The sequence below is a fragment of the Scophthalmus maximus genome, chromosome 2 (assembly GCF_022379125.1).
Source record: "Scophthalmus maximus strain ysfricsl-2021 chromosome 2, ASM2237912v1, whole genome shotgun sequence".
Taxonomy (NCBI): Eukaryota; Metazoa; Chordata; class Actinopteri; order Pleuronectiformes; family Scophthalmidae; genus Scophthalmus; species Scophthalmus maximus.
The window spans coordinates 1,201,215-1,226,570 of record NC_061516.1 but is presented as its reverse complement, the minus strand read 5'-3'; the positions used below and the strand labels follow the sequence as shown (position 1 = coordinate 1,226,570).

Here is a 25,356-nt window from a genome sequence, read left to right as displayed (position 1 = left end):
TGGTGTTCAAAAGTATATTTTATTGGGCAACCATGTAAGCAGAAAAAAAAAGTTGAATAAATGAGAGATGCTTCATTGTCAAAAACAAAATGCTTCATTGGGTGCCAAAAGTTTTACCGCGAACATGTGGATACTAAACAAGGATTTCTTTAGCCACCCGGTCAGCTTGGTAAGTGTTAGATAATGTGATACAAACGCAACCTGAAGAATACAATTATTCTTACTTATGAATACAATCAAACAACCCCCCCAAAAAAGGTCACTTAGAAAACTAACGGACAAATGAGATTAAGTCCTTTTTTTTTTTTTGCTAAATGGAAGAACTTGAGATCAAAATTAAACCACTGACCCCCATTCACAAAAGTTTTTTTCAATCAGTGAGCTATACTGTCAAACCCATTCTGACAGGCTTACGTGACTTTGAGGTTGGTGACCCTGTTGACGATGTGGGAGCGCCTCGGTACACACTCCAGGTCAAATTTGCTCTCATATATGGTTGGACAGAGCTTCCAGCGGTTGTTTCGGTAGATTCCTAGGTATGTATACACGTCCGGCTTGTAGGTCAGAGGGCATTTGACCCCTGTGGCACGAATGATTGAGTCCATCTTTATAACCTCGCTCTCATCGCTGAAGTTATGGTTATAGGTACAAATGACCTGCCTGGCCTCTCCCTTGGGATCATATGTGCTGACTTTAACCATGGAGACCTTACCATCCAGTGCTGCTCTGGCCACACATTCCCACGCATGGTCCAGCTTAAAACCAGAGTCCAAGTGCATCAGCCACTTGCCTGCGAGGACCCTGTGTTTCAGGGCCAGTTCCCTCACTGTATGGAAGTTGATGGGCCGGCCACTGGCCAAAAGTTTCTCCCAGCTCTTCTGGAGACCATGAACATCACCAGTACAGGGGATGAAGTTCGGGCCCCTCACAGCGACCCAGCCCACAGGCCTCCCGCCACCTTCCTCATCGCCGAATCTGTACACCTGTGAGGGCCTGTTGCGCTCCAGCCAGCCGTCGAACTCTGACCTGGGAGTAATTTTCGAGTCGAACACAATCCAAGGGTCCATGTCTGCGGCCATGGCCTGAGCGGCGTAGGTCTCCGCGGCAAAGGGGGTCTCCACCTCGCCGTCCACCGGGGCCTCTCCCTCCTCCATGATGCGGTCAGTGTTAGGCCTGTCGAGTATCCCTGGAGCGCGAATTCCTGTTGAAAGGATGGAGATGTGCATTTAACCTTAAAAAAACAACAATGCAGACTGTGTTAGGTCACAGCACCTCCAAGCCTAGGTAGAAGTGGGCAGCTGGTTTGCTTGCGGATGTTTACTAACGCTGCTAGCTTACATGCTACATTAGCGGCACTTATTCCACAGCTAACGTTTGTCCACCTCCGACTCCCTTAACAAAACAGTCGCTATCCATTTCTTTAGTGCGCCGTCCACAGTGGACGTGACAAAACCGAGCTGATATTTTTTTTTCTCGCGTTGCCACAATGTTATTGAAGCTAGCCATTTTACCAACCTTTCATTTCCGTCTTCTTGAATTTGGATACAGATTGACTACAGTCCGCTGTTGAACACATCACACTTTATATGGCATTGTTGGGAAACTATCGGTGGTTATGGCTTCACCTAGAAGCAGATGTTGAAAGTTTGTTCCCGATGGTCTCGTCCCCTCTGCCAAAGAGCAACGTGACAAACTCCTTTCCAACGTCCGCCAGTGCAATATAATCTGCATTATCTATAACTAAATCCCGCACCTCGGAATTTGTCTTTTGTTAAATGCTGAACACAAATAAAGCAGTAACCCTGCGTTGTTTTTAAATAAAAAAACAACAATACAAGCATGTTATAACTCTATGTAACAATTGTAACATCAAGTACTGAATTAAATATCATAGTTATATAATGACTCCGAAATGATAATATACCGGGTACGTCGCGGTTGTGTACAACCACAAATGCGCAGGCACACATTCATTAGTTAATTTGTATTTTGTGTAGCGATCAAATGTGCGCCGTTACATTAATAACTCACTCAATAACTCTTTTATTTTTGATTACTTCATATTCCTCGGTTGCTGCAAAAATGACGGCGCTGGGACCATGCGGAATCAAACCTGCCCGGCAGCAGGGAGCGAGTGTCGACGGCGTGCTAACGAGTTAGCCGGCTAGCTACCGCTATCTGATAGTGTGTGCGCGCGGTGGATGCGATTTACACATCATATAGAATAATAATCGACAGTATACTGCATTTTATTTGAGGTCGGCCGTAATTTAACTATGCCCAGCAAAAAGAAGAAATACAACGCCAGATTCCCTCCGGTAAGTTTGAACTTCGCCGAACCGGCGTTAACATTAGCTAACGTTAGCAAACCGGACGAAGTACTGCTAACTTGAGTGGGATTCGGTCAGTTTTGATGCACTGAGTGCTAACAAGCAAGTTAGCACAAAGAAGCAGTGTATGTGAATAAGTGAGTTGCAATGAAACGAACGTCCTTTGTTTCCCTGAAATAACTTGTCTTACCTTGGCCCCAGAACACTACGGTACATTCGATGTGTGCGACGTTAGTTAGCTTCTGACTCCACCAATTAACGTTGTTTTTAGCATGGGATGCTAAGTGAAACCGAACTTTACAAAGCAGAACAAATCGACCTGCACAATGAGCAAACTTTGGAGATATCCACGGGGCATACACTACCACAGAAGATTCCACTTATGCTCCCGATTTAAAAAATGTGTTCCAACTGTAGTTGCTAAGGTTTTTTTAACGGGCCTTGTGTTTTGATCCACAGAAAGTTGTCTTTTGATCTGTTTACAGTTAAAACGATGAAGCGTTGCTGCGTCGCCACATTCACCTCTATTGACTCATTGTGTACGCGCGCACGCATGCGTGCACGCACACGCTCATCAATATTTTGTCATTACAGGCGAGGATTAAGAAGATTATGCAGACAGATGAAGAAATCGGCAAAGTGGCTGCAGCAGTACCTGTTATTATTTGTATCCTTCCTGCCAAATATCATCCAAACCAAGGTCTTGACTATCGGTATGAGTGGTTTGGATGCAAAATGTGGTGTGAGATTGATCTAAATGGTGCCATCCATTCATTCAACGGTCCTTTAAACCAATGATGTGACTTGGAGCTGAACTTGATCAGTTAGCTAATTAGCAGTAGTTTGTGATAAATGTGTTGGTTTGGCCATCTTATTTTATATTTCATCCAGGATTAACGATTAATCTTTAAAATAAAAATTGGAAGATATGTTTTTATTATCAATAATCATCATTGCAATCATTGTGTCACGGTCAGCCTGTTATGTCGAAGGCATACAAGCTGTTTCATGTTTTTAATTTTAACATTGAAAAGTTTTAAACTCCTTGCAGTTATAGTGGGAAATAAACCATATGTCTTTTTTTAATTTATTTTTTATTGTAATAAAGTACACAGATCCGCTCATGCTTTCCTTGACCAAGACGTCAGCGCGAGCCCTGGAGCTTTTTTTGGAATCGTTGCTGACAAAGGCCTGTGAAGTCACCCAGTCAAGGAATGCAAAGACGATGACGACGTCACATCTGTGAGTTTCTGCATCTTGCCCTGTGTTGGAGCAGGACTTTTAATTTTATTTCATAAGCGACACTCATTTCATTCTGACTGACATACCACACGTGAATTCAGGGATTTGGAAAATAATGGAACATCATGTTAAAGTTGTAATATGATTTTGGATACATGTAAAAAGGTGTCATGTCATAATTTTTAAGGTCATAACGTTTTAAGGTGCATTATTACACTTGGTGCACTGTATTTTGCGGGAATACCTACCATGCTAGTGTTACTTAGGCTACATTCACACAAATGCCTTTAGTTTCCGAACAACAAGTGTTTTAGGGCCATATCAGAAGCAACCCCTGTCCATACTAACATGCCTGAAAACACATATTACAGTGACCATTTATGTACATGGGCATGTCCTCAGGAATTGTCACAGATTACTGGAATAATGGCTTGCCTCCTGCACATGTAGCATTATAAAATGGAGATTGTAACGCCACGGTAGGATTGGGCCACTGTTAAGAATTACTGACTAGTTAAATATTAAGCCAAACACTGTACCAGTGCCCCGAATTCTACCACTCAGTATTGTACTAGACTCAGCAGATGCTCCTGAGTGGAACATAATGGGGGATGTGAGAGCACATGGACAAGGCTGTAGCAACCCCAGCCCAGCTGATGGCGATAACCCACCTCTAAGTGAGTTCGTCAATTGCCAAAAAAACACTAAAAAATAAGTAGCAGCAGCGACACAATAATAAGAAGGACTGTGGTTGGCCCAATGTTATTTGTCTTCAAATCCAATACGTTGCAATATTGGTGCAGATTTTGTTTTCTTTAGTTTTAGGAAGCAAATGTGGGTGTCTGCATCATCGTTTCAAATAGTCAACATTTATGCCCTTCTAGACTAAAACGCATGCCTGGAATTTTCAAACTAAACTAGAGTTAAACAAAAAAAATTTTTTTTTCGGGGCTTGAAAACTCTGGAATAGGTTTTGACACCACATGTACATATAGCAGCAGTGATGCCTTTTGAAATGAAACCGTTTTAAGTGTGGATAGTGCTGCTGAGTGGATCTGCAACATCAAAATAAAATCCCTCATGGTGTATCTCAAAGTATTTCCATCCAAGCGCAAGATGCATTTGTCAAAACGATCTTACTGTGCGATTGATCATGTTGTTGAAATGAATATTAAATCCTTTTTCATCTTTGTCTATTCGACATTAGGCTGATATTTTGCTCAGCTCGTAATATGTTTGAAGTCTGTAGAGAATGTATTGGTCTAACCCTGTGTGTGTTCACAGAAAACAGTGTATTGAACTGGAGCAACAGTTTGATTTCTTAAAAGACCTGGTGGCAACAGTGCCAGACATGCAGGCCGAGGGGGAAGAGAACAACACCGAGGGGGGAGGAGAGAAAGTCTCCCGCAGGTATATATATATCACACGCGCACACACACAAACACACACACACACACAACGGCAGTAGATCAACCTTTGTAGCAGTATTGACTGTCAAATCAAACACTGGCGTTGCCGCTAAATTGAAGCGGAGAGTCTGGCAGAGAACCGCACACAAAGAAACGGAATGAGTAAGATGTCGTCTTTTCACTAAACAGTGTGGCCGATTCCAGTCTGATTCAATTAAAAACTGTTGCAAGCTGCTAATATTTCGATGTTTTGTCTCTGCTTTGAGGACAAGGCATGTGGACTCACTGCATCTTTAAATATAAATGTCTTAAAAACATCTCCCCCAGCAGTATTGATCGCATTGTATTGATCGCTTTGAAATCTTCTCTAGTGATTTGAATGTTTCCTTTTGGGCATAATCGTCGTGCAGATTTGTGCTGTAGAATGACTTTCTAAATTTAAATTGGATTTATGAGCTGTTAAAATGTGTGCTGCTATGTTGTTTTGTGAAAAATAGGGATTCACCGATTGTGAATTCTATGCAGATACCGATGTTTACAATAATAATTTGGCCGATCCGATACCGATATTTTGATTGATGGGACTAACATAAAGCCTGTCAAATAAATAAATAAAATAACAACAACAATGTACAGACAGACTGTTACCTGAAGACGTCACGGTTCACTATGAACATGGTCACAGTGATGTGGAACTCATTCACCCTCTCCTCAGTCATCCTCTCTTCGGTCTCTTTTCACCAACTGCAGCTGTGAAGGAGCTTCTGGCTTAGATGTACTTTCACTTTCACTAAATGTTTCAACAGACCACTCGTGTTCCGCCTTTACTTGCAATATATATGTGGCAATGAGCATTGTCTCCATTGATTTTGGTGAATTACAACCAACTTTCGACCGGTTCACTCTTCCACCGCCTGACAACTACGTTCGTGTGTCATTACGTAACTTTTTCTTTGTTTCATTTAATTTCTTTTCCCAGGGGTCGAAAACCAGGATCTGGACGCAAGAATGGAGGTGGCGGCTCCAAAGGCAAGGACAAGAAGTTGTCTGGCACCGAGTCAGAGCAAGAGGTGAGATCTCGATTTGCATGCCAAAGGCTATCTGTCACAGGCCCGATAACTATCTACTGTTTCAAAAGATTTGGTCAGAAGGTGGCTCATTGTTGTGTTCCTTCATGCTCGATGCAGGACGACTCCGAAGACAGCGAGACGGAAGGGGACGAGGAGGACGGCTCTCAGTCGAGCACAAATCTACAGGCTGCGGCCAAGTTCCACAGGTATGGACTCAGAGCGTCCATATGAGTGGACTGCGTCCAAAAGTACCTGACAGATTACAGTTAAGAGTCTGGTATCACCATGTGCGGTTGTGTAATTGTCCTCTTAGGCCACACAGTCAGAGATGGATTTTAGTATTGGGGACTTTTCACAATGTTTATTGGCTTTTATTTTTTATTTTGAATAAACAGAAGAAGTAACAACATTCTCAGAAAAACTCTTAACAAACATAACATTAAATGTAATGAGTAGTCAAGGCAAAGAAAAATATATAAAAATTGTGTGTGTGTGTGTGTGTGTGTGTGTCTATATGTACTTATTATTATTACTTTATATTTTTTAAATGGTCTGTGCCTTGTAATACTTAATTCCTGATCGCTCTCTCTCATCTATCCCCTCAGCTCAAGCGCGCCCCCCAACTACATGCACACGGGTAACACAGTTTCAATGGGCAGCATGGCTCCAGCACAGCCACAGGGCGGCATGGCCTTTGCCCCCCACCCCTCCATGATGAGCGCTGCACCTCCTCCATCAGCCCCTGCGCCGCACAAAACCGAGGAGGACGACGATGAAGACTATGACTCTTAGCTCCGTCTGCCCGCTTCCTTCCATCCTCCACCACTCACTCTCTCTCTCTCACATACATGAACACCTACTCTCTTTCAATGTTTTTTTTTCAATTCCATAAGCGGACGCTCTAAGCACAGGCGGTAAAGACTTTTCATCGCAGCCCGCCGACAGATGCTGGCTGAAAGAGACACCGGCACAGGAGACAAAACTGGTTGTATATTACGTGTTTTGATTTCAATTTTCTTTCTTTCTTTTTAAAAAAAAAAAGGGTTTTATTTTATTGTAGGGGAGAGTCCCACAAGGATGTTTTTTAACAAGTCAGTCATTCTATTTTGACTATTAAAAATGGAAGTCCTAGCTGTTTTTTTTGCCACGAGCCCCCGGCAGACAGGATAGGTGTGGTTTGTGTTGCCTTATAGCTTTTTTCTTTTTGCATCTTCCTTTCCTCCTAATCCTCTGCAACACACAAGATGAAGAGAACTTCATCAAGTCATCATGCAAACCCTCAGGTTGGCTAGAAGAAAAAATATATAAAAGTAAATGGTAGTTAAAGCCTGATTACAGCATTTAATGCTCACACAAATGCGGTGGACAGATATGAATTCAGGGCAAGAGCTTGTAAAGCATGTGGCAGGTAATCAGCACTTGTGTGAGGGAAAAGGAGGTCATAGTCTATATATTATATGACTGCGTTATCGAATGGCTCTGAGTAACTGCTGTTAAGATGTGAGTCCTACGTCCGGGCTCCGCCACGTCTTGCTAGTCAGTTCAATTGTTAGGCTGTAACACAAACAAGAAAGCAGGTGTATTTTTACTATAGGTTAGCAAGCCACAGCTTTTCTTTTTTCTTATTGGTTTCTATTTTTAATTCATGTTTTTTATCAAGAGAACTCTAAAGCTTCACAACCATGGCCCTGGAGAAGACCATATCAGCGGGTTAATGATTTACATTGTGTTGGTGGTGTTGTTGTTTTTGATGCTGTCAGGCGTTTAGACGTCCTGTATTATTTTATACGACCGCTGAATTCCCCCTGAATCACCCAGAAGAAGTGTCCCTTGACTCTCGAACCATGACTTTGTTTTTAAAGTTGTTCGTCCCCCTCTAATTTCTCCTCTGGCCACCCCTCCAGTTTGAGTAACCTCCTCCTTTATCTTAGATTGTTTTAGATGTATCCATTGAAAGCAGAGACGGGGGCTCCCATTTATGTCAGTCTCCGTATGAAATGTTTCCAAATAAACAGTTGAAGCTGTATTGTAAACTTTTAACATTCTTTTTATTTTGTATGGGTGAAATAAAGTTCATATTTCAAGTTTAAATTTTTTGTGTTTTCCACATCATTGATGAACAGCCCAAAAGCCTTTCACATCAAGCAAATCTGCAGCTGCGGTCACCCTTAGACACGGCTCTGTGTTCACCAGGTGGAGGAGTAGAACCTGACCCCTACGGCACCTTTAAGCGACATACCACAAAGTGCTATCCCCTTTCAATTTTTGCACTTCAAAGGCGTAGAGAACATCCTTTGTCGTCCTGACTTGGTGCTGTACCTCACTGCTCTTTAGGTTCATTTACTTTCTGTGTGTTGCAATATAGGGAAAAGTTCCCCACGGAAGTATCTCCCAATGACTCATGCGACCTGAAAGACAAGAGCTGTTTAGTCCTGGGATCGCAGCCTCCTCCTGGCGTTTGAATCAGATAAGCACAAGACGGGACAGGTTCGTGGGAAGGTGATCGTAACCATCATAGACACACACACACACACACGCTGGTACACTTGTCCTTGAGTGTGTGTGTGTCCAGCCTCTTTTCTCTTCCTCCTGCCTTATTTATTTTCTCCTATTTTTAACCGTCCGTTTTTGCCATGTAAATGCAGCCACCTCTTCCACCCCCACCCAACTGACCAAGCAATGCAGAGCCAGGGCTGAATATACAACTGCATCCTTCCTGCACTAGTGTTGACTCAGCATACTGTGAGGGGGGTGGAGTTTAGTGTGGATGTGTTTTTTTTGTTGTTTTTTTGGGGGGGTGTAGGTGGTTGACTTTGTCCAAACGGCAGCCATGGCGTGGGGAAGCAGGGAGGAAGTGGAGAGCCATCAAAGGGCTGGCAGGAGGAAGCACACTGTTTCCAAACAGCAGCCAACGAGGCCAAACCTGGCCATGTGATTCCCATCCCCTCCCATGAAGCCACCGACTCGCTCTGAGCTCTGAACTTTGGAAAACATGAGAAAATGGGGCAAACAGAGGAAGTCCCTGATCTTTTCAATAACAAACGCCTTTCACTGTGTGGCTACTTTAAAAGCACGTGTTTAAAATGCACCCTTTATTTTCTGCCACGCCGTGGCCTTTATCAGAGGGCATGCTGGGAACCAGCTCACTAGCACACTCTCATATCTCTACCCTTTTTAATTCAGTGTCACTACTCCATTGTGGTTGGTGATGGCATGTCTTGGTGTTCTGTCATTAAGGCAAGGCAAACTTTAATTTTCTACACACACTGGGCAACAGGAAAAAACAGAGCTTGTTGAATGGTTGAGATACAATCAGAGATTCTCAGCTTAAAGTGAAGTAGCAGTAGTCTCCATTACAAGTCTTACAGTTAAAATAGTTTAAGCTGCAAAGTATTTAATTTCTGTAGCTGTTAATACTTCCCTCTAAAATTGTATTACGGTATGACACTGCAGGCTACCTCTGGATTCAATAGTCATTATTGACAAGAAGAAAAAAATTGAAGTCTGAGCACATTTCAAGTCATCTGGAAAGCTGTTCCAACTTGAAATTTTAATAACTAGATGAAAACAGGATGGAAATGTCCACTGACAGATATGGTTAGGGTTTTTTCCCCCAACCATTTGCATAGTGGAAAGTGGACTTGTTCAGTTTGTCTTGTCAGTGATAAAGAAACCGAGTTTTTAATTTAGTCTCCTATATGGAAGCCCATTTTTGGCAAGGAGAACAAAAATATATGAGAATGACAAAATATTGCATGTGTGTAAATGTCAAACTTTTGACTCACCAAGTGCATATTCCACGATACTGAGCCAGTTAAGAGAAAGTCAAAATTTTGATTCAGTATCTGCTAATTTCCATTTACCATGAGAATTTTTAAAATTATCATGCATATAGTTTCTTAAGGAATACATGTTTGGTGAATTCTGACAGACACTGACAGGCGACCAAACACTTTTTTACTAGTAAATCTTTTTTTTCCGATGACTCTAATTTATTTCACATTATCGAATTAATTTACGTTTTAGTAGACTTCCATACTCCGAAATTTAGAGGCAGGGCGAGGTTCCAGCTCCCCGCAATGATAAACCTCTGCTGCTAGCTTTATGTTGTTGAAGAAATAGTTTGCACGTCTGCTGAACTTCTTTGCTGAACTCTACAGTACAACAACAGAGAGATGAGGGGGTTTGTGCTAATCTGATTTGTACAGCACGTGAAATATATATAATATAATATATATACATATATATAATACATATATAATATACAGGATATGTTTTCTGGAGACTTTGGCTATGGATTCATGTGTAAAATAACAGCACAGAACAGTGCAAAATCTGTACTTTAAATTTTGAAACTTTTGAGTCACTTTATCACTGTAAAATTGTAGCCCTTTTAGAGTATTATTTGAAGTCTACTTTAACTTGGAAGAATTATTTACAATGCTTAAATACATTCTTGATTTTTGAAATCCTTTTTTGTTACTGCAATGAGAAACAAAATGAAGTTCTTGACATGAACCACATGATAATGTCTTATGTCATCAGAGTCAGACGGCTTTGGCCTAAATTATAGGCCTATATTTATCAAGGTACAGGGACATTTGATACCCTGGTTACAGTTTAAGTAATTCTAAGTAAAGTTGTCTCATGTATTTTTATATGAGGTACTGTTTTTCTGTCTTTTACAGATTCAAAACTTTATCAAACAGTTTTAGAATTCCTTCCACCATCTGTCACTCAAATAAAGTTGCTCGTTTATCTCGGTTTTACTTTGGTAGCTACAGCCGGATACTCGGTTTTGCATTCCGTCCAGCTTGACCGCGGCCTGTCATCAGACTTCCTGTTGGGAGAGAAAAAGTTTTGAAACTCCACCCTCTTCACTGACTGTAGGCACCAGACGTAGAAGTAGTTCGAGGTCCTGACGAGTGACCGCTGTTTGAGGAAGAGGAGTACAATAAGGAGTTGTGATGGAGCATTGATACCGACTGAAACTACAGGACCACCGAGCTGGACCAGGCCACGCGCTGAACTCCAACGACCTAACGGAATTCGCTTTTACTGCGCGCGTCTCACTGGAAAGTAGAGCCGGGCAGGTTTGGATAGCTCTTCCTGTTACAAAGTCGGCGGTCCTTGCGTTTTTTTAAATTTTGTTATAAAGCGCAGCGCATTGAGTGCGCCTGATAAGACCGTAATAATGGATACTCTCGCGCAGCGGGGTGCGGGACTTCCCGCGGGAGCGCCGCAGAGTTGCGGCCAGACGCGACTATTGGAGGTTTGGGCTTAATAATGCGAACTTGTCAGCCCTGAAACTCGTCGTAAAACACTGGTTGGCCGGACTGAATGCTCCTTTTCCTGCTATTCTTCTCCGCTTCTCAGCACTTCCTGCTTGTGGTGGCCACTGCACTTAATAGCTAAAAATACATAAATCTCAAAATGGAATCGTAATTTGCAGTTCCACTAGCAAGAATTATAGTATTTCTCAACACACTTCCATTTTATTTTTGCCTTTATACTTTTGGTCTTTCATAATAACAACTCAACAGGTGGCAATTTTAAAAGAGGGAAACAGAGAGAGTATTTGCCCATAATGAGGTGATGCCAAAGGCTCTAAAGTACAGGCCGATGAAATCACATTGTGCTCAAACCATTTGTCGGGAAACCACACACCACATCACTTTCACAGATAGAAATTCTGTGTAGACAGTGCTGCCTCTCTGAGCTTTGATACACTTAGACATAATCAAACAAGAGCAGTCTCTTGGCCGGTTCTGCGTTTCCAATTGTAGAGCTTTGCATTTCACGTGAAGACGAATGAAAGACACTTGCTGTTCAGTTATCTTTGATTCCTCTCCTGTAGCCCACTTGTTGGTAAAGCTTTTGGAAAAATTTCACTGGTCCCTGATGTACCAACAAGAAAGACAGGAAAGGGAGGGAGGCTCAATAAAGTACTCCTTTGTACTTTATTTTCAAACCCTTGGGGTGCAAAATCAGATCCAGCCAAAACATCTGCTTGAGGCTCCATGGAGCCACTGAAGAACATATTCAGTCGTGGCCCACTGTCGAACTGGAAAAATTTGGATCAATCACAAAAAGGGAACTTCACCAATCCCGTGTGGACAGCCTTATTCGACTATGAGGCGTCCTGTAAAGATGAGCTCACCTTGCGTAAAGGTGACCTGGTGGAGGTTCTATCTCTGGACTCTGAGATATCAGGGGACGAGGGCTGGTGGGCGGGTAAGGTCAACAACAAAGTGGGCATCTTCCCATCCAACTATGGCTCCTTCAAGCCAAATGGATATGGGAAACTTCCGGGCAGCAGCGTGGTTGGCGAGCTTAGCCCAGCTGTGGTGGGAGAGTTCGAACCTGAGGTGGTGGATTTCCGGGAGCTGAGTCTGGAGGAGGTCATCGGTGTCGGGGGCTTCGGCAAGGTGTATCGTGGTACATGGAGAGGCGGGCTGGTGGCCGTGAAGGCAGCTCGTCAGGACCCCGATGAAGACATCAGCGTGACGGCTCAGAATGTGCGGCAGGAGGCGCGTCTGTTCGCCATGCTCACGCACCCAAACATCATTGTCCTGAAAGGTGTCTGCCTGGAGGAACCCAACCTGTGCCTCATCATGGAGTACGCTTCAGGTGGGCCGCTGAGCCGGGCGCTGGCAGGGCGCCGCATCCCACCACACGTCCTGGTTAACTGGGCCGTGCAGATAGCCAAAGGGATGTTGTACCTGCACAGTGAGGCCATCGTCCCCGTCATCCATCGGGATCTCAAGTCCAACAACAGTAAGTCCTTTATGTTTGCAGAGCAAGTCATCGTTATAAGTCTTGCCTAGTCCTTCCCACTATCAGGGATACACTGAGAAAAATTAAAGGTATAAACCTTCACTGGGGCTTCTGTGGGGTAATATACCCCATGGCAGCAATGGAACATAGTGTACTAGTGTATATAAACCTGCTTAAAGAATCTCTTCATGTTTACAAGGTCATATCTAGAACTTAGACAACCTTTTACACTCAACATACTAAAAACCTGCAGTCCAGTAGAATTAGTCACTCCAACTTCTCATTTGTTCTTGGAAGTTTAATGATCTCTTTACTGTAGATAATGTACTATATGTGTTACATTCTGACTCATTGTCTTTGGGTTATATAGCAACTTTATCCAGAGTTCCAATTGAAGATCATGACAAAGCATTGGAGATGAGTAGTTCGACAGCACATCTTTTTGGATTGAGGCCCAGTCATGTGACTCCTCGGCTGTGAAAGATAGGCCAAGGCTGCAGAGGCCCGAAAGGCCTTCAAGTATGTGTTGTTGACAGGACAAAATGCCATGCTTTTCGAGCAAAGGTCATGGATTCAAGAGTAAGTGTTCCATCTCAGCTCCACCCAACTCACACTTTGGACTTTGATGCCGTCCGTGGGTAGCGGGAAAGGTCTTGCGTCAGTATTTCAGGCTCTCGGGGCAGACACCTACGCATTGGACCTTGTCATTAAAGCTACATGGGAGGGAGATGTATTGCTGATAAAGCTTTCTGTCCCCCCTTTTGAAGCAGAACAAATTCTCAGCTCTAATGGAGCTCATAGCTATCCTAAACACAGCCACCTGAATTTTACAGTAGCCTCCCCACTATTATTATCATCATTCTTGTGACGCAGCATATAATCCCTGTCAGCTCTGTGTCGGTATCTGTTTCGGTCCAAAGGATTTCTGACCTCCCTTTGCTCACCCTGTCTGTTACTGCAGATCTTCATCGCTAAAGTACACCAAGATAGACAAAGATAATGTTTGCTACAACAAGGGGTGGGAATGCCCTTGTTTAAAGAACTGGATCTTATTCAACACATCATGAGAATACCTTTCTCCCAGCCTCACTTTCACATTTCTACCTTTATCACTTTTGAGCGAGCACCAACTGTTTCTGTCAGTTTCCCTCAGACAATTGGGCATCTCTCTTCCTGTTCCCCTTCAGCATCTGCTCACACTCTCTTTCACCCCTTGCTTATCTTCACCCCTGTGTCAGGTTGGTCCTCAGTGAGACATTGCCACTGGAAAAAAAACTTGTAATGTTGGAGCGCAAAAGGAAACAGTTTTGTTCATATAATCTTTGTATATGAGGCAGGTCAATGGCGAACACAATCCCTCTCTGTGTGCTTGGTGATCCTATCGCTCTCATGCCTCCTCCAGCCTCTTGTTTTTTTAAATTTTTATTCTTCTCTGAATCTTTGTCCCTGGCCTGCCCCTACATGTCTCCATACAGCCATAGCCCTGCTGTGTGACTGAGCAATATCCTGTTGTGGTGGCGGAGGGGGTGTGGAGGAGGTGAGCGGGAGCAGCAGAGCCAGGGAGGGGGGATCATTTTCGAAAGACGCCCTACAATAATGTGCCACACTGTGAGCGAGGCAGTGACAGGTTTAATGCACAGGTGCAGGGGCATCTTGACTGAAAGGCCTTCTTTATGGGAAAATATACATTCAAACAGTGAAAATCTGAGAACGGGGCAGTGGGGTGGCAGTACAATATGTACCCAGGCATCAATCGTGAAACTCAGATTGTGGTCAGTTCCTCAGAATAATGATGCAAGTTCTTCTTACTAGATCTCCCATTTTGTGCCGTAAGAAAGGGAAGTAATCTGTCAAGAGGAGGCACAATCCCTTTTTCCCACTGAAGCTGAAAGGGGACCAACATTCTTTGGGACAACAAGATGTTTTCATTTTAGAAAATGAAGGAAACAATTGAAGTATATGTAGATGAAGTGGTTTTTAAATGGTAAATGGACCGTATTTACTGTATGTAACGCTTCTAATATTATTGACCACTCAAAAATGCTTTATGGCACAAGTCACATTCACCCATTCATACAGCACTACTATTTACCATGCTTTTTTTTGTCACATTCATATACATTCAGAAACTGCCACAAGAGCCACCAGAGGCAATTTAGGGATTAGTGCATGACGACTAGGGGAAGCTGGGTTTGTACTGCCAACCTTCGGGTTTAAAAAAGATAATTCTTTACAACTTAACACTAGTTGAAGTTTTAAACCACCAGCATGTAACTACATGCTGATGAAGAAGCAGTGGCCATAACTGGAATTCCACCAAAAGTAAATAAATAGAAGAGATTAAAAAACGATTATCGGAGCCTCTTTCTGTCACCGTTGTGTCTGTATGTCTGGGGGCGATTATCTAACTCACCGTAGACATGTTTTTTAAAAAACGCATGGGGCAGACACCTACGCATTGGAGATTATTGGGGATTCTGGTGTTAACTGCACTGTCAGTATTTCAAGAAAAACTGAATAATTTAAAACAAAAAAAATTAAAGTATTTTCAACTTGTTAGAAGAGATACTGATCAGAATGACGAATACTTTTAAATTTTTTTTTTAGCCATTTCATCACTATGGGCCAGAGAACACCTTCTGAACAGACTAAGAGCCCTGACCCACATCAGCTTTCTGATATCAAAAATTGCAGTAGTAATTCTATATTAACAGTAGCTTTGACATGGTTTTGAACTGCACAAAGGGGTGTCATTCACATTGGAGTCGTCCGCACACCATCAGTTATCTGCACAAAACCCTCATTGATCCAAAAACAGCTATAGGCATCACCACGCCATAAAACTGCAGAGGAACTGCCAAACTAAGCACTCGGCTGGGCTGGAGCTAGCAGGGCTTTTTTTCCCAGGAAGAAGTCACAGTTAGATCTTGGATCAACATATCTTTTTTCTTTTTCTTTTCCATGAGCAGACAAACATCTGATACATCCCTCTACCGGCATGTTTTCATTTAGGGCCCCCAGTGTCCCACACTGCAGTGCACTCAAAACATCCTCTGTGTGTGTGTGTGTGTGTGTGTGTGTGTGTGTGTGTGTGTGTGTGTGTGTGTGTGTGTGTGTGTGTGTGTGTGTGTGTGTGTGTGTGTGTGTGTGTGTGTGTGTGTGTGTGTGTGTGTGTGTACGTGTGTACGTGTGTACGGGCGGCTGGGTGGCTGGGTGTGTGATGTTTGCATGTGTTGCACACACTTTGGTCATTGTAGACATTTTTTGGTTGTGCTGAGTTAGCACAGTGAAGGAAATAGGGACATTTAAAGCCAATGAAGTTTGGACATGCATTTTGTTAAAGCAGCTGTGGCATGTAGTTAAGGTGAAAGAGAAACACAAAAGATCAGTGGTGGACAAAGTACACAACTCCATTACTTGAGTAAAAGTATAGATTCTCCTGGTCAAATGTTACTCCAACAAAAGTAAAAGTTGCTGAGTCAAATTATTACTTTAGTTAAAGTACAGGAGTACTTGGTTTAAAAAAAATGGCCATGGATGATTTGGTGGGGAAGCTTCGTCTGCAATGGCTTCCGTAGCCATTACTAAACTTATATGATGGCATAGCTGACCTAAAAGCAACTGCTGATGAAGTTGTCTCATTAGCTAGCTACAGGGACGGACTCTGATTCAGACCAGCCCACAACACTAGGTGCCTTGAAAACGCAAGAGCCTGCAACAGCGGTGTCACAATGACTTAATCTATCTTTGTATTAATCCTAATATTAATTATATATATTTAGAAAAGATTTTTGGAGACTATGGTGGTGGACGAGATACCCTTTAGGCGGCATGTTCCCCTACAAGAAAATTGTGTACATTTCATAGTTAAATTCGTCAATCTGGTGAGGTTTGACAGCAATTTAAGAGGCTATGTCTATGAAAGACTTTATGCTCTTGTAAACAATTGTGTGCTGTAGTTCCTGAAACAGATTATTTCCTGAGAATATTACAAAGTATCCGATGATTTTTCCTCATATTTCTAAGACAATTATTCTGTCTGTATTATGATTTTCATTAATCACCCCTATCATACATATGTTTTGTGATCCTCAAAGAAATTAAGATAATTATCAGACACACATTTTATATATAAGGGCAGCAGAGAGTCTACTCTTTATGAACTGAATATAATGTAATGTAAATGTACTCTCCACTGATGGAGACATTTTACTAATCTTGCAAGTAATCAGTCTGTCACACACTTGTCACACCTGCTTGCCGTTCGTTGCCACTGTCTATTCTCTGGTTCGCTGGTTTCTCTTCTTCTTCGTGGGTGTTTAATTTGTGAGTAAGCACCAAACGTTTGCATTCAATTTTAAATCAAAGAAAGAAAGAAAAACATTCACACATGCTAGCCGTACGCCGCCCTGGATTTCCAGCCCTTCTAAAAAATAAAATAAATTAATGCGTGCTGGCCATCAGCGGATTGGACTACCGTGCGTGCTGGCCATCAGCGGATGGACTACCATCCGTTGTAAAAAACAAAAACAAAAAAAAACATTTATGCGTGCCGGCCGTCAGCTGCCCTGTCACGGATGGCCAGTGTGCCCCTGGCTAGCTAACTGTCTCTACCGACCACCTGCCCAGTCTGAGTAGCGCATGTGCAAGGTAGAGATACGGCAACACCACTTAGACAATTAAGATACACCCAGAACTGCATGAACGCAGTTTGGCATTTTGTGAAGAAAAAAAAAATCATCCGCTGACTTCAATGAAAATGTAACAAGTAACGAGGGCCTTTATAGAAATGTAGTGGAGTCAAAAGTACAATATTTTACGTTCAAATGTAGTGGAGTCAAAAGTAAAATGGTTCCAAAAAAACAAAACTCAAGTAAAGTACAAATACTCAAAAACTGTACTTAAGTACAGTACTAGAGTAAATGTGCTTTGTTACTGTCCTCCACTGCAAAAAATCCTACCTTCAGATGACTTTTGCCAGTCAAATCTTGCACTGACTTCAGCAGTACAAAAGCCATGCAGTCTTATTCAAAGCAGCATTGGTGTGTAAAAGCACGAAGATTATGTGGAACTATGTGTAGATATTTTTATGTGTACAGCGTCCTGAAGGAGGTTATGTTATCACCTGTGTCCGTTCGTTAGCTGGTTGGTTGGCTGTTTGGTTGGTTGTTTTTTTGGTGGACGGAAAGAAAAGAACCAATAAAATGTTGTTGTGGGTCCATCCAGGAGTTTAAAAAAAAAACGAACGGTCAAAATGACTGAGAAGGCTGTGGAAGATCCCAAGGCTAGACAAATCCAGGCACCCTGGTAAATGCTTGACGCCATTGGACCAGAGGTCTGTCAATCAAAGGTATTCATACTTGCTTTCCAATAAGGAAGCGGAGCACTACATTTTCCCACAGCCTAAATGAGCGGATAAACAGAAGAGACAGGGAGACTGAACAAACATTAACAACACAATCACCACATTTCTCTACATAGTATGAATAAACTCAATTCTCTATTTTATATATATATATATATATGCACGAATATAGATTACATACAAAGTCAATAAAAATACACGACTAGATGTGTGTTTTTGCAGTGTTACTTCAGCAGCATACTGTTCCTCACGTTGTAGGGTAGCTCACGTACACACGCGAATAACAAAATGAGGGGAAGGCAGAGTGATCTGTGGTGAACTTATTAACATTACTAGTGTAGTGGCCGTTCTGAACACGTATGCTTTTGTGTTCAGAACGGTCGCTGGTTATAGTTTTCTTTTTGAAATTGCAAAAAGTGACCTGCAGTAATTGAGCCACGGCAACTGCTGCACAAACAGCTGTTGACCTGTTGGATCAAAGTTCAGTTCAGAACCCTGAACACGCCGTTGTTGTGATGACAACGTATCTAACGTTGACGAGTCCCAGCTGCCGCTGCTCCACATTCAAATTGTGTCAGGCTGATGAATGGTTCTCCAGATATGACAGACAGACTGACATACAGATGTCTTGAATTATTAGAAGGATTAGTAAGAATATGTCTCCAGCTGTGCAGAGTAGCCTCTCTGCTGCACTTAAATATTACATATATTTTGGAAATTTTGCTTAATTTCTTTCAAGAACACAAAACATATGTATGATAGTGGAAAAACACAGATTTTTCCTCATAAAAATATGAGGAAAAAACACTGGATATATTTCAATATCCTCAGGAAATAATCTGTTCATACTTTACTTTTCCTCAAAATTCCTGCAGGTACCAAGTTCAATATTTATGTTAATTTGAATGATTTGTTGATTTTAGTTAATTGTTCTGTGCTGTTATTATTTTGATTCAATTCAATTCAATTTTATTTGTATAGCGCCATATCACAACATACATTGTCTCAAGGCACTTTACATAGTGAGGTCAATATTACAATATTACAGGGAAAATCCAACAAATCCCACAATGAGCAAAGCACTTGGCGACGGTGGAGAGAAAAAAACTCCCTTTTAACAGGAAGAAATCTCTGACAGAACCAGACTCAGTTGTGGGCGGTCATCTGTCTCGACCGGTTGGGGTGAGGAGGGAAATGGGGGAGAGAGGAGAGGTGGGCAGAAAGAGGGTGGGAGGCGAGACAGTAGGAGAGAAGAGAGAGAGAGGACAGTTGTACAACCGCCGCTGTAATCTCTACCAGACTGATACTTATAATTAAAAAATACAATTATGTTGTTGTTATTATTAGTGATGATATTAATATTAATAATAACAATAATGATGCAAAGAATATTTTCCAAATAAGCTATTTTCCCCCTTTTTTGTAATTGTATGTGGGTGAGGGTCAGTGTCCATACATCACAGATAGGTTTTGAGGGCTACAGCACACAATTGTTTACAATAGCCTCATAAATTGCTATTTAACGTTAAAATTTACAACATTTTCTTCCGGGGGAGCATGCCCCCGGACCCCCTTACAGGGTCTGAAATCCTCCCGCCATAGTTCCTCAAGTCCTTCGGAGACAATGATATATATTTGTATAAAATGTCCCCCACTGGGCCCCCCTGACTGACAATTGGTCTCCCCCTTTGCCACCCCACTAAAAAAAAACTGATATCGCCCCTGAGCAGCAAGCCATCTTGCCAAAGGATTCACACATCACAAGGCTTGTGCTGAGACACGTTCAGGATGTTACAGTTCATGCTGGAAGGAATCACATGTTGGCTCAACTACGTCAAAGATTCTGAATCCCTCGAGCAAACAGAGCCATCAGAAGGTATCTGTCCAAGTGTGTCATCTGTAAAAAATTACATGGAGCGGCTGGCAAGCAACTCATGGCAGATCAACCAAAATGTAGGGTCCTGTCTGAAGATCCTCCATTCACTCGAGTTGGCGTTGACTACTTTGGACCGTTCCTGGTGAAAAGAGGAAGAGGGCATCTAAAGAGATACGGTGTCATCTTCACATGTCTCGCTTTACAAGCCGAACATCTAGAAGATGCATCTTCACATGAACGACCAGTATGCTAACCGCAGATGGAGACAAGTCCAGTCCCCAGTCTTCTGGAAACACTGGTGCAAGGAATATCTCACACAGCTCCAGGAACGACAATGATGGCCTACACCTGGAAGAAACTTCAGTGATGGTGATGTGGTGCTGATTGTTGACGACACGTCACCCAGAATTCATGGCCACTTGGAAGAATCATGGAGACTTTTCCTGACAAGAAAGGCCTTGTTCGTCAGTTGAAAGTGAAGACCAAGACCAATGAGCTTCGTTGCCCTGTGTCAAAGCTATGTCTTCTTCAAGAATCCGAGGATAGTTGATATACTGTTCTGAATTCTGAGTCCTAATTTTGAATGGGGCGAAGAGAAATAACCTTTCTTGAGACACAACTTTGACTAAGTAATAGCATGTTGGCTCCATTACTTTAAGTTGAAATTTTTTGAGTAATTGTTTCAAGGACATTGCTTACAATTAGGGGCGGGTAATGTTGGAGCGTATATACAGGTTGATATGTTTACGTTCTTATTTACAGTAAGCAACAAGTTAATGTTCATTTCTTGCACTTAAAATGTGACTGGATAATTTACTGAGGAGATGTGTAAAATCTTATTTATATTATCTTTGTAATATAAGGAAGTGTGTTGTTATTATTGTGGCTTCCTAGTTTCTGTTTAGCTTTAATTGCCTTTTGATATGAAGCATCTATGTGGGTGTGGTTACCTGCACACTTAGTCAGGCAAGCAGACAGTGGAGCCACACAGTTTTTTGACTTCTTGATATTATTCCTCCTCATGTTTTCTTTCTGCCCTTTTTTCTTTTTCTTTTGGTTGAAAAACTTTGAATGGAGTAAAAGCACAGATTTAAATGTGGTTTCACAAGGGCATTGTTGGGCCTCGGCGGAGGTGTGTGCTCTACCGAGTGCCATTCTAGTTTGTTTTAAAGTTCACTTATTTTGCTGAAATACAATTCATGTTGTACTCTGTAATCAGCAACATTCTTTTATAAATCAATGTCCATTTTGTGAATTTCTATCTCCCACTGGTAAAAGAAAACAGTACAGTATAACACTATATTAAAGCGATTTGAAACATAACCCATAACATCACCTCACCTGTTAAACAGATCACCGCTGTCTCGTCTGTAGCTGGAGCCGCCAGGGCTGCCTGTGAGAGCCCGAGAGAGCTTTCAGTCTGTCCTCAATATGCCCTACCGGCTTCTTAATGTACCAATTAAAGGAATCGCTCCCAATACAAATTGCAGAAAAAAGGAGTGTAGAGGAATAAGTATTGATGGCAGTATCGTAGTGTGTGTCCTTTAGAGAAACTTTGGACACTTAACTACACTGGCTTAAACATTTAGCCACTATTGCTTGTTCAAACAACAAGGAGTCACCTACAGTGTGTATGCTTTCAGAATAAAAGCAAATGCAGAAATGCTGAGTATCCTAACGATACCCATCCCTAATTAGCTCTATCGAAGGTATATTGACGTGTCTTGAATTTCTATTGAAAGATTCATCAATAAGGTAAATAACGAGTTGATAGTCCAAACATACTCTGCAATGAAAATGTGACTATCTGTTATCCTTCTGTCTGCCATCACACTCAGCTCAGCTGAGCTACACATGATGTAAAGCTCAGTTGTTTTTTACACATTATGTGTTTATACAGTTTCTCCGTAGAACATGGTACTTTGATTTCTTTACTTTTGTGCATCCGTCACGTGGGCATGTGGCCCCAGACGTTGACTTGACTGTAATGTTTGACCAACATAAAGTCTTTTAAATTTGAATCAGTAACTTTTTTTCCTGATTTAAAAAAAACAAATAATGCAAGAAAAAAAAGATGATTCAGCTAATGCTGTTTCAGTGACAGATGTGATCTCTGGGAAATGCATCGAAGAAACAAGATCTAAAACAAAGGAGGACCTTTTGCTTAATGTCTTTGCTACTGTGTAAAATAATATCCCTTCAGTTTCATCCTAGAGACGTGCGGTGAATGTTTTAAAAATATATACAGTGTTGTCCTAAAGTCTGAAATATATTACCGACTAAGTGCCTTCAAACTTTTCTGAATTACTCAACTGGCTCACCACTCTTTACTCGCAGGAGGCGTAACCCCAAAAGTCAAAACGTAGCAGATATAAACAAGGCCGTGTCTCCAGCGCCGCTTTTTGCTGACTGGCGTATCTGAAGGGCATCTGGGGCATCCCGGAAGGGAGTCGGAAGGAGGTCACCTGGGGTGGAGGTCAGCTTTGCTTGTGTTGTGTTGCTGCTGGCTCACAGTGTGTGTCAGCGGGTGATAAAGCGAGGGGGAGTCTGACTTACTGTATGTGTACTGTGTGTGGCTCAGTCAGCTGCCTGGCTGCATCACAAATATACTGTCTTTATTCTGTGTTTGTGGAGGAGACAGACAGACACGGCCCAGAGCTGGGTGGATTTAAAGCATTCACAAATGCACGTATGGACTGAAATGAGCAGTACGTTTTCAATGCTAGTATTTGCAGATCAAAGCTTCCAGGAGATCATCATCATCATCTTCAACCGCTTATCCGGGGTCGGGTCGTGGGGGCAGCAGCTTCAGTAGGGGACCCCAAACTTCCCTTTGCCGGGCCACATTAACCAGCTCTGACTGGGGGATCCCGAGGCGTTCCCAGGCCAGTGTGGAGATATAATCTCTCCACCTAGTCCTGGGACTACGCAGAGGTCTCTTCCTAGCTGGACGTGCCTGGAACACCTCCCAGGAGAGGCGCCCAGGGGGAATCCTTACCAGATGCCCGAACCAACTCAACTGGCTCCTTTTTACGCAAAGGAGCAGTGGCTCTACTCCGAGTTCCTCACAGATGATTGAGCTTCTCACCCTACCTCTAAGGGAGACATCAGCAACCTTTCTAAGAAAACCCATTAAACTTTGAGACCACGGCTCACTGCCGCAGCTTCAGCAATGGAAGCTTTGAACAATTCCGACTCGGGTTCAATGCCCCCAACCTCCACAGGGATGCCAGAAAAGCTCCCCCGGAGGTGTGAGTTGAAGAGTCTTCCCCTACCCCCGGATCCAACTCACCTCAAGATGGTGATCAGTTGACATGCAGGACTCCATTCAGGGTCTCCAAGAAGGCCGAATACTCTGAACTGCTGTTTGGTGCATATGCACAAACAACAGTTAGAGTTCCCCCCCCCCGCCCCCCCGCCCCCCCACCACCACCCAAAGGCGTAGGGAGGCGACCCTTTTGTCCACCAGGGTAAACACCAACACAGCGGTGCTTAGCCGGGGGTTTGTTCTCATGTCCTCAAGCCGTTGTTCAGTTCATGCCACATTGAGCTGCTGAAAGCGTTATTCCTTTTCTCCCTGTGACCAGGATTAGAAGGTATCATCATATCATAATATCATCTTCATTCTGTATGTAAAGTTGAGAACTGGAAACCAGGAGACGCTTAGCTTACCTCAGCATTTAGACTGGATACAACTCCACCGTGTTCCAAATTATTATGCAAATGATATTTTTCTCAGATTTTCCTAATAGTCGATGCAAATGACAGTCAGTATAATTTTCAAGTCATCAACCGTTAGAGTATAATTCGATTTTATTGAACAAACCTCCAAATGATAACTGTATTTTTTTCAAAAATAAAAAACTCAAAATGCAGTGTTCCAAATTATTATGCACAGCAGAGTTTCAAAACATTTTATAGGTTGTAAAGAACTAAAAATGGTCATTTGTTGAATTTGCAGCATTAGGAGGTCATATTTACTAAAATCAAAAGCTATTTCAATCTAAAACATCTTAACAGGCCAAGTTACATGTAAACATAGGACCCCTTCTTTGATATCACCTTCACAATTCTTGCATCCATTGAACGTGTGAGTTCTTGGAGAGTTTCTGCTTGAATATCTTTGCAGGATGTCAGAATTGCCTCCCAGAGCTGCTGTTTTGATGTGAACTGCCTCCCAGCCTCATAGATCTTTTGCTTGAGGATGCTCCAAAGGTTCTCAATAGGGTTGAGGTCAGGGGAAGACGGGGGCCACACCATGAGTTTCTCTCCTTTTATGCCCATAGCAGCCAATGACACAGAGGTATTCTTTGCAGCATGAGATTTGCAGCATGAGATTGCATTGTCATGCATGAAGATGATTTTGCTACGGAAGGCATGGTTCTTCTTTTTGTACCACGGAAGAAAGGGGTCAGTCAGAAACTCTACATACTTTGCTGAGGTCATTTTCACAGCGTCAGGGACCCTAAAGGGGCCTACCAGCTCTCTCCCCATGATTCCGGCCCAAAACATTACTCCGCCACCTCCTTGCTGACGTCGCAGCCTTGTTGGGACATGGTGGCCATTCACCAACCATCCAATACTCCATCGACTTGGACCATCCAGGGTTGCACGGCACTCATCAGTAAACAAGACTGTTTGAAAATTAGTCTTCATGTATTTCTGAGCCCACTGGAACCGTTTCTGCTTGTGAGCATTGTTTAGGGGTTGCCGAATAATAGGTTTATGCACAACTGCAAACCTCCGGAGGATCCTACACCTTGAGGTTCACGGGACTCCAGAGGCACCAGCAGCTTCAAATACCTGTTTGCTGCTTTGTAATGGCATTTTAGCAACTGCTCTCCTAATCCGACGAATTTGTCTGGCAGAAACCTTCCTCATTATGCCTTTATCTGCACGAACCTGTCTGTGCTCTGAATCAGCCACATATCTCTTCACAGTATGATGATCACGCGTAAGTTTTCGTGAAATATCTAATGTTTTCATACCTTGTCCAAGGTATTACACTATTTGACGCTTTTCGGCAGCAGAGAGATCCTTTTTCTTTCCCATATTGCTTGAAACCTGTGGCCTGCTTAATAATGTGGAACGTCCTTCTTAAGTAGTTTTCCTTTGATTGGGCTCACCTGGCAAACTAATTATCACAGGTGTTTGAGATTGATTTCAATGATCCAAAGACCCCTGAGACACAATACCATCCATGAGTTTAATTGAAAAAACAAAAATTTAATGTTTATGACACTTAATCCAATTTCCATAATAATTTGGAACACGGTGTAACATCTCC

At 42.5% G+C, this 25,356-nt stretch overlaps 3 protein-coding genes across 9 annotated transcripts in view; 2 read left to right on the top strand and 1 right to left on the bottom strand.

Annotated features, from left to right (window-relative positions):
* c2h11orf68 (chromosome 2 C11orf68 homolog) lies at nucleotides 1–5,650 on the bottom strand. Of its 6 annotated transcripts, none has more exons than XM_035627246.2 (2): nucleotides 5,630–5,650; nucleotides 1–1,201 (listed from the first exon to the last, which is right to left on the bottom strand). In XM_035627246.2, exon 2 carries the CDS (start codon nucleotides 1,152–1,154, stop codon nucleotides 411–413), a length of 744 nt encoding a protein of 247 aa, XP_035483139.1. In that variant the 5' UTR covers nucleotides 1,155–1,201; nucleotides 5,630–5,650; the 3' UTR covers nucleotides 1–410. The 6 variants fall into 6 exon arrangements, with proteins under 6 accessions (XP_035483139.1, XP_035483136.1, XP_035483140.1 ...); XM_035627243.2 differs by lacking the exon at nucleotides 5,630–5,650 and adding an exon at nucleotides 2,521–2,856; XM_035627247.2 differs by lacking the exon at nucleotides 5,630–5,650 and adding an exon at nucleotides 2,058–2,142.
* Nucleotides 975–8,142, top strand: drap1 (DR1-associated protein 1 (negative cofactor 2 alpha)). 2 transcript variants are annotated; one of them, XM_035627249.2, is made up of 7 exons: nucleotides 975–1,160; nucleotides 2,925–2,997; nucleotides 3,479–3,572; nucleotides 4,857–4,982; nucleotides 5,961–6,051; nucleotides 6,169–6,257; nucleotides 6,657–8,142. In XM_035627249.2, the coding sequence occupies exons 2-7, from the start codon at nucleotides 2,943–2,945 to the stop codon at nucleotides 6,841–6,843; spliced, it is 642 nt and encodes a 213-aa protein (XP_035483142.1). In that variant the 5' UTR covers nucleotides 975–1,160; nucleotides 2,925–2,942; the 3' UTR covers nucleotides 6,844–8,142. The 2 variants fall into 2 exon arrangements, with proteins under 2 accessions (XP_035483142.1, XP_035483141.1); XM_035627248.2 differs by lacking the exon at nucleotides 975–1,160 and adding an exon at nucleotides 2,180–2,318.
* A 2,754-nt stretch (nucleotides 8,143–10,896) lies between these two features.
* Nucleotides 10,897–25,356, top strand: part of LOC118300016 (mitogen-activated protein kinase kinase kinase 11) — a 66,161-nt gene continuing 51,701 nt past the window's right edge. The window contains exon 1 of the mRNA XM_035624064.2: nucleotides 10,897–12,828. Within this exon, the coding sequence (XP_035479957.1) occupies nucleotides 12,072–12,828 (757 nt within the window). The 5' untranslated portion in view covers nucleotides 10,897–12,071. The remainder of the gene's footprint in view (nucleotides 12,829–25,356) is intronic.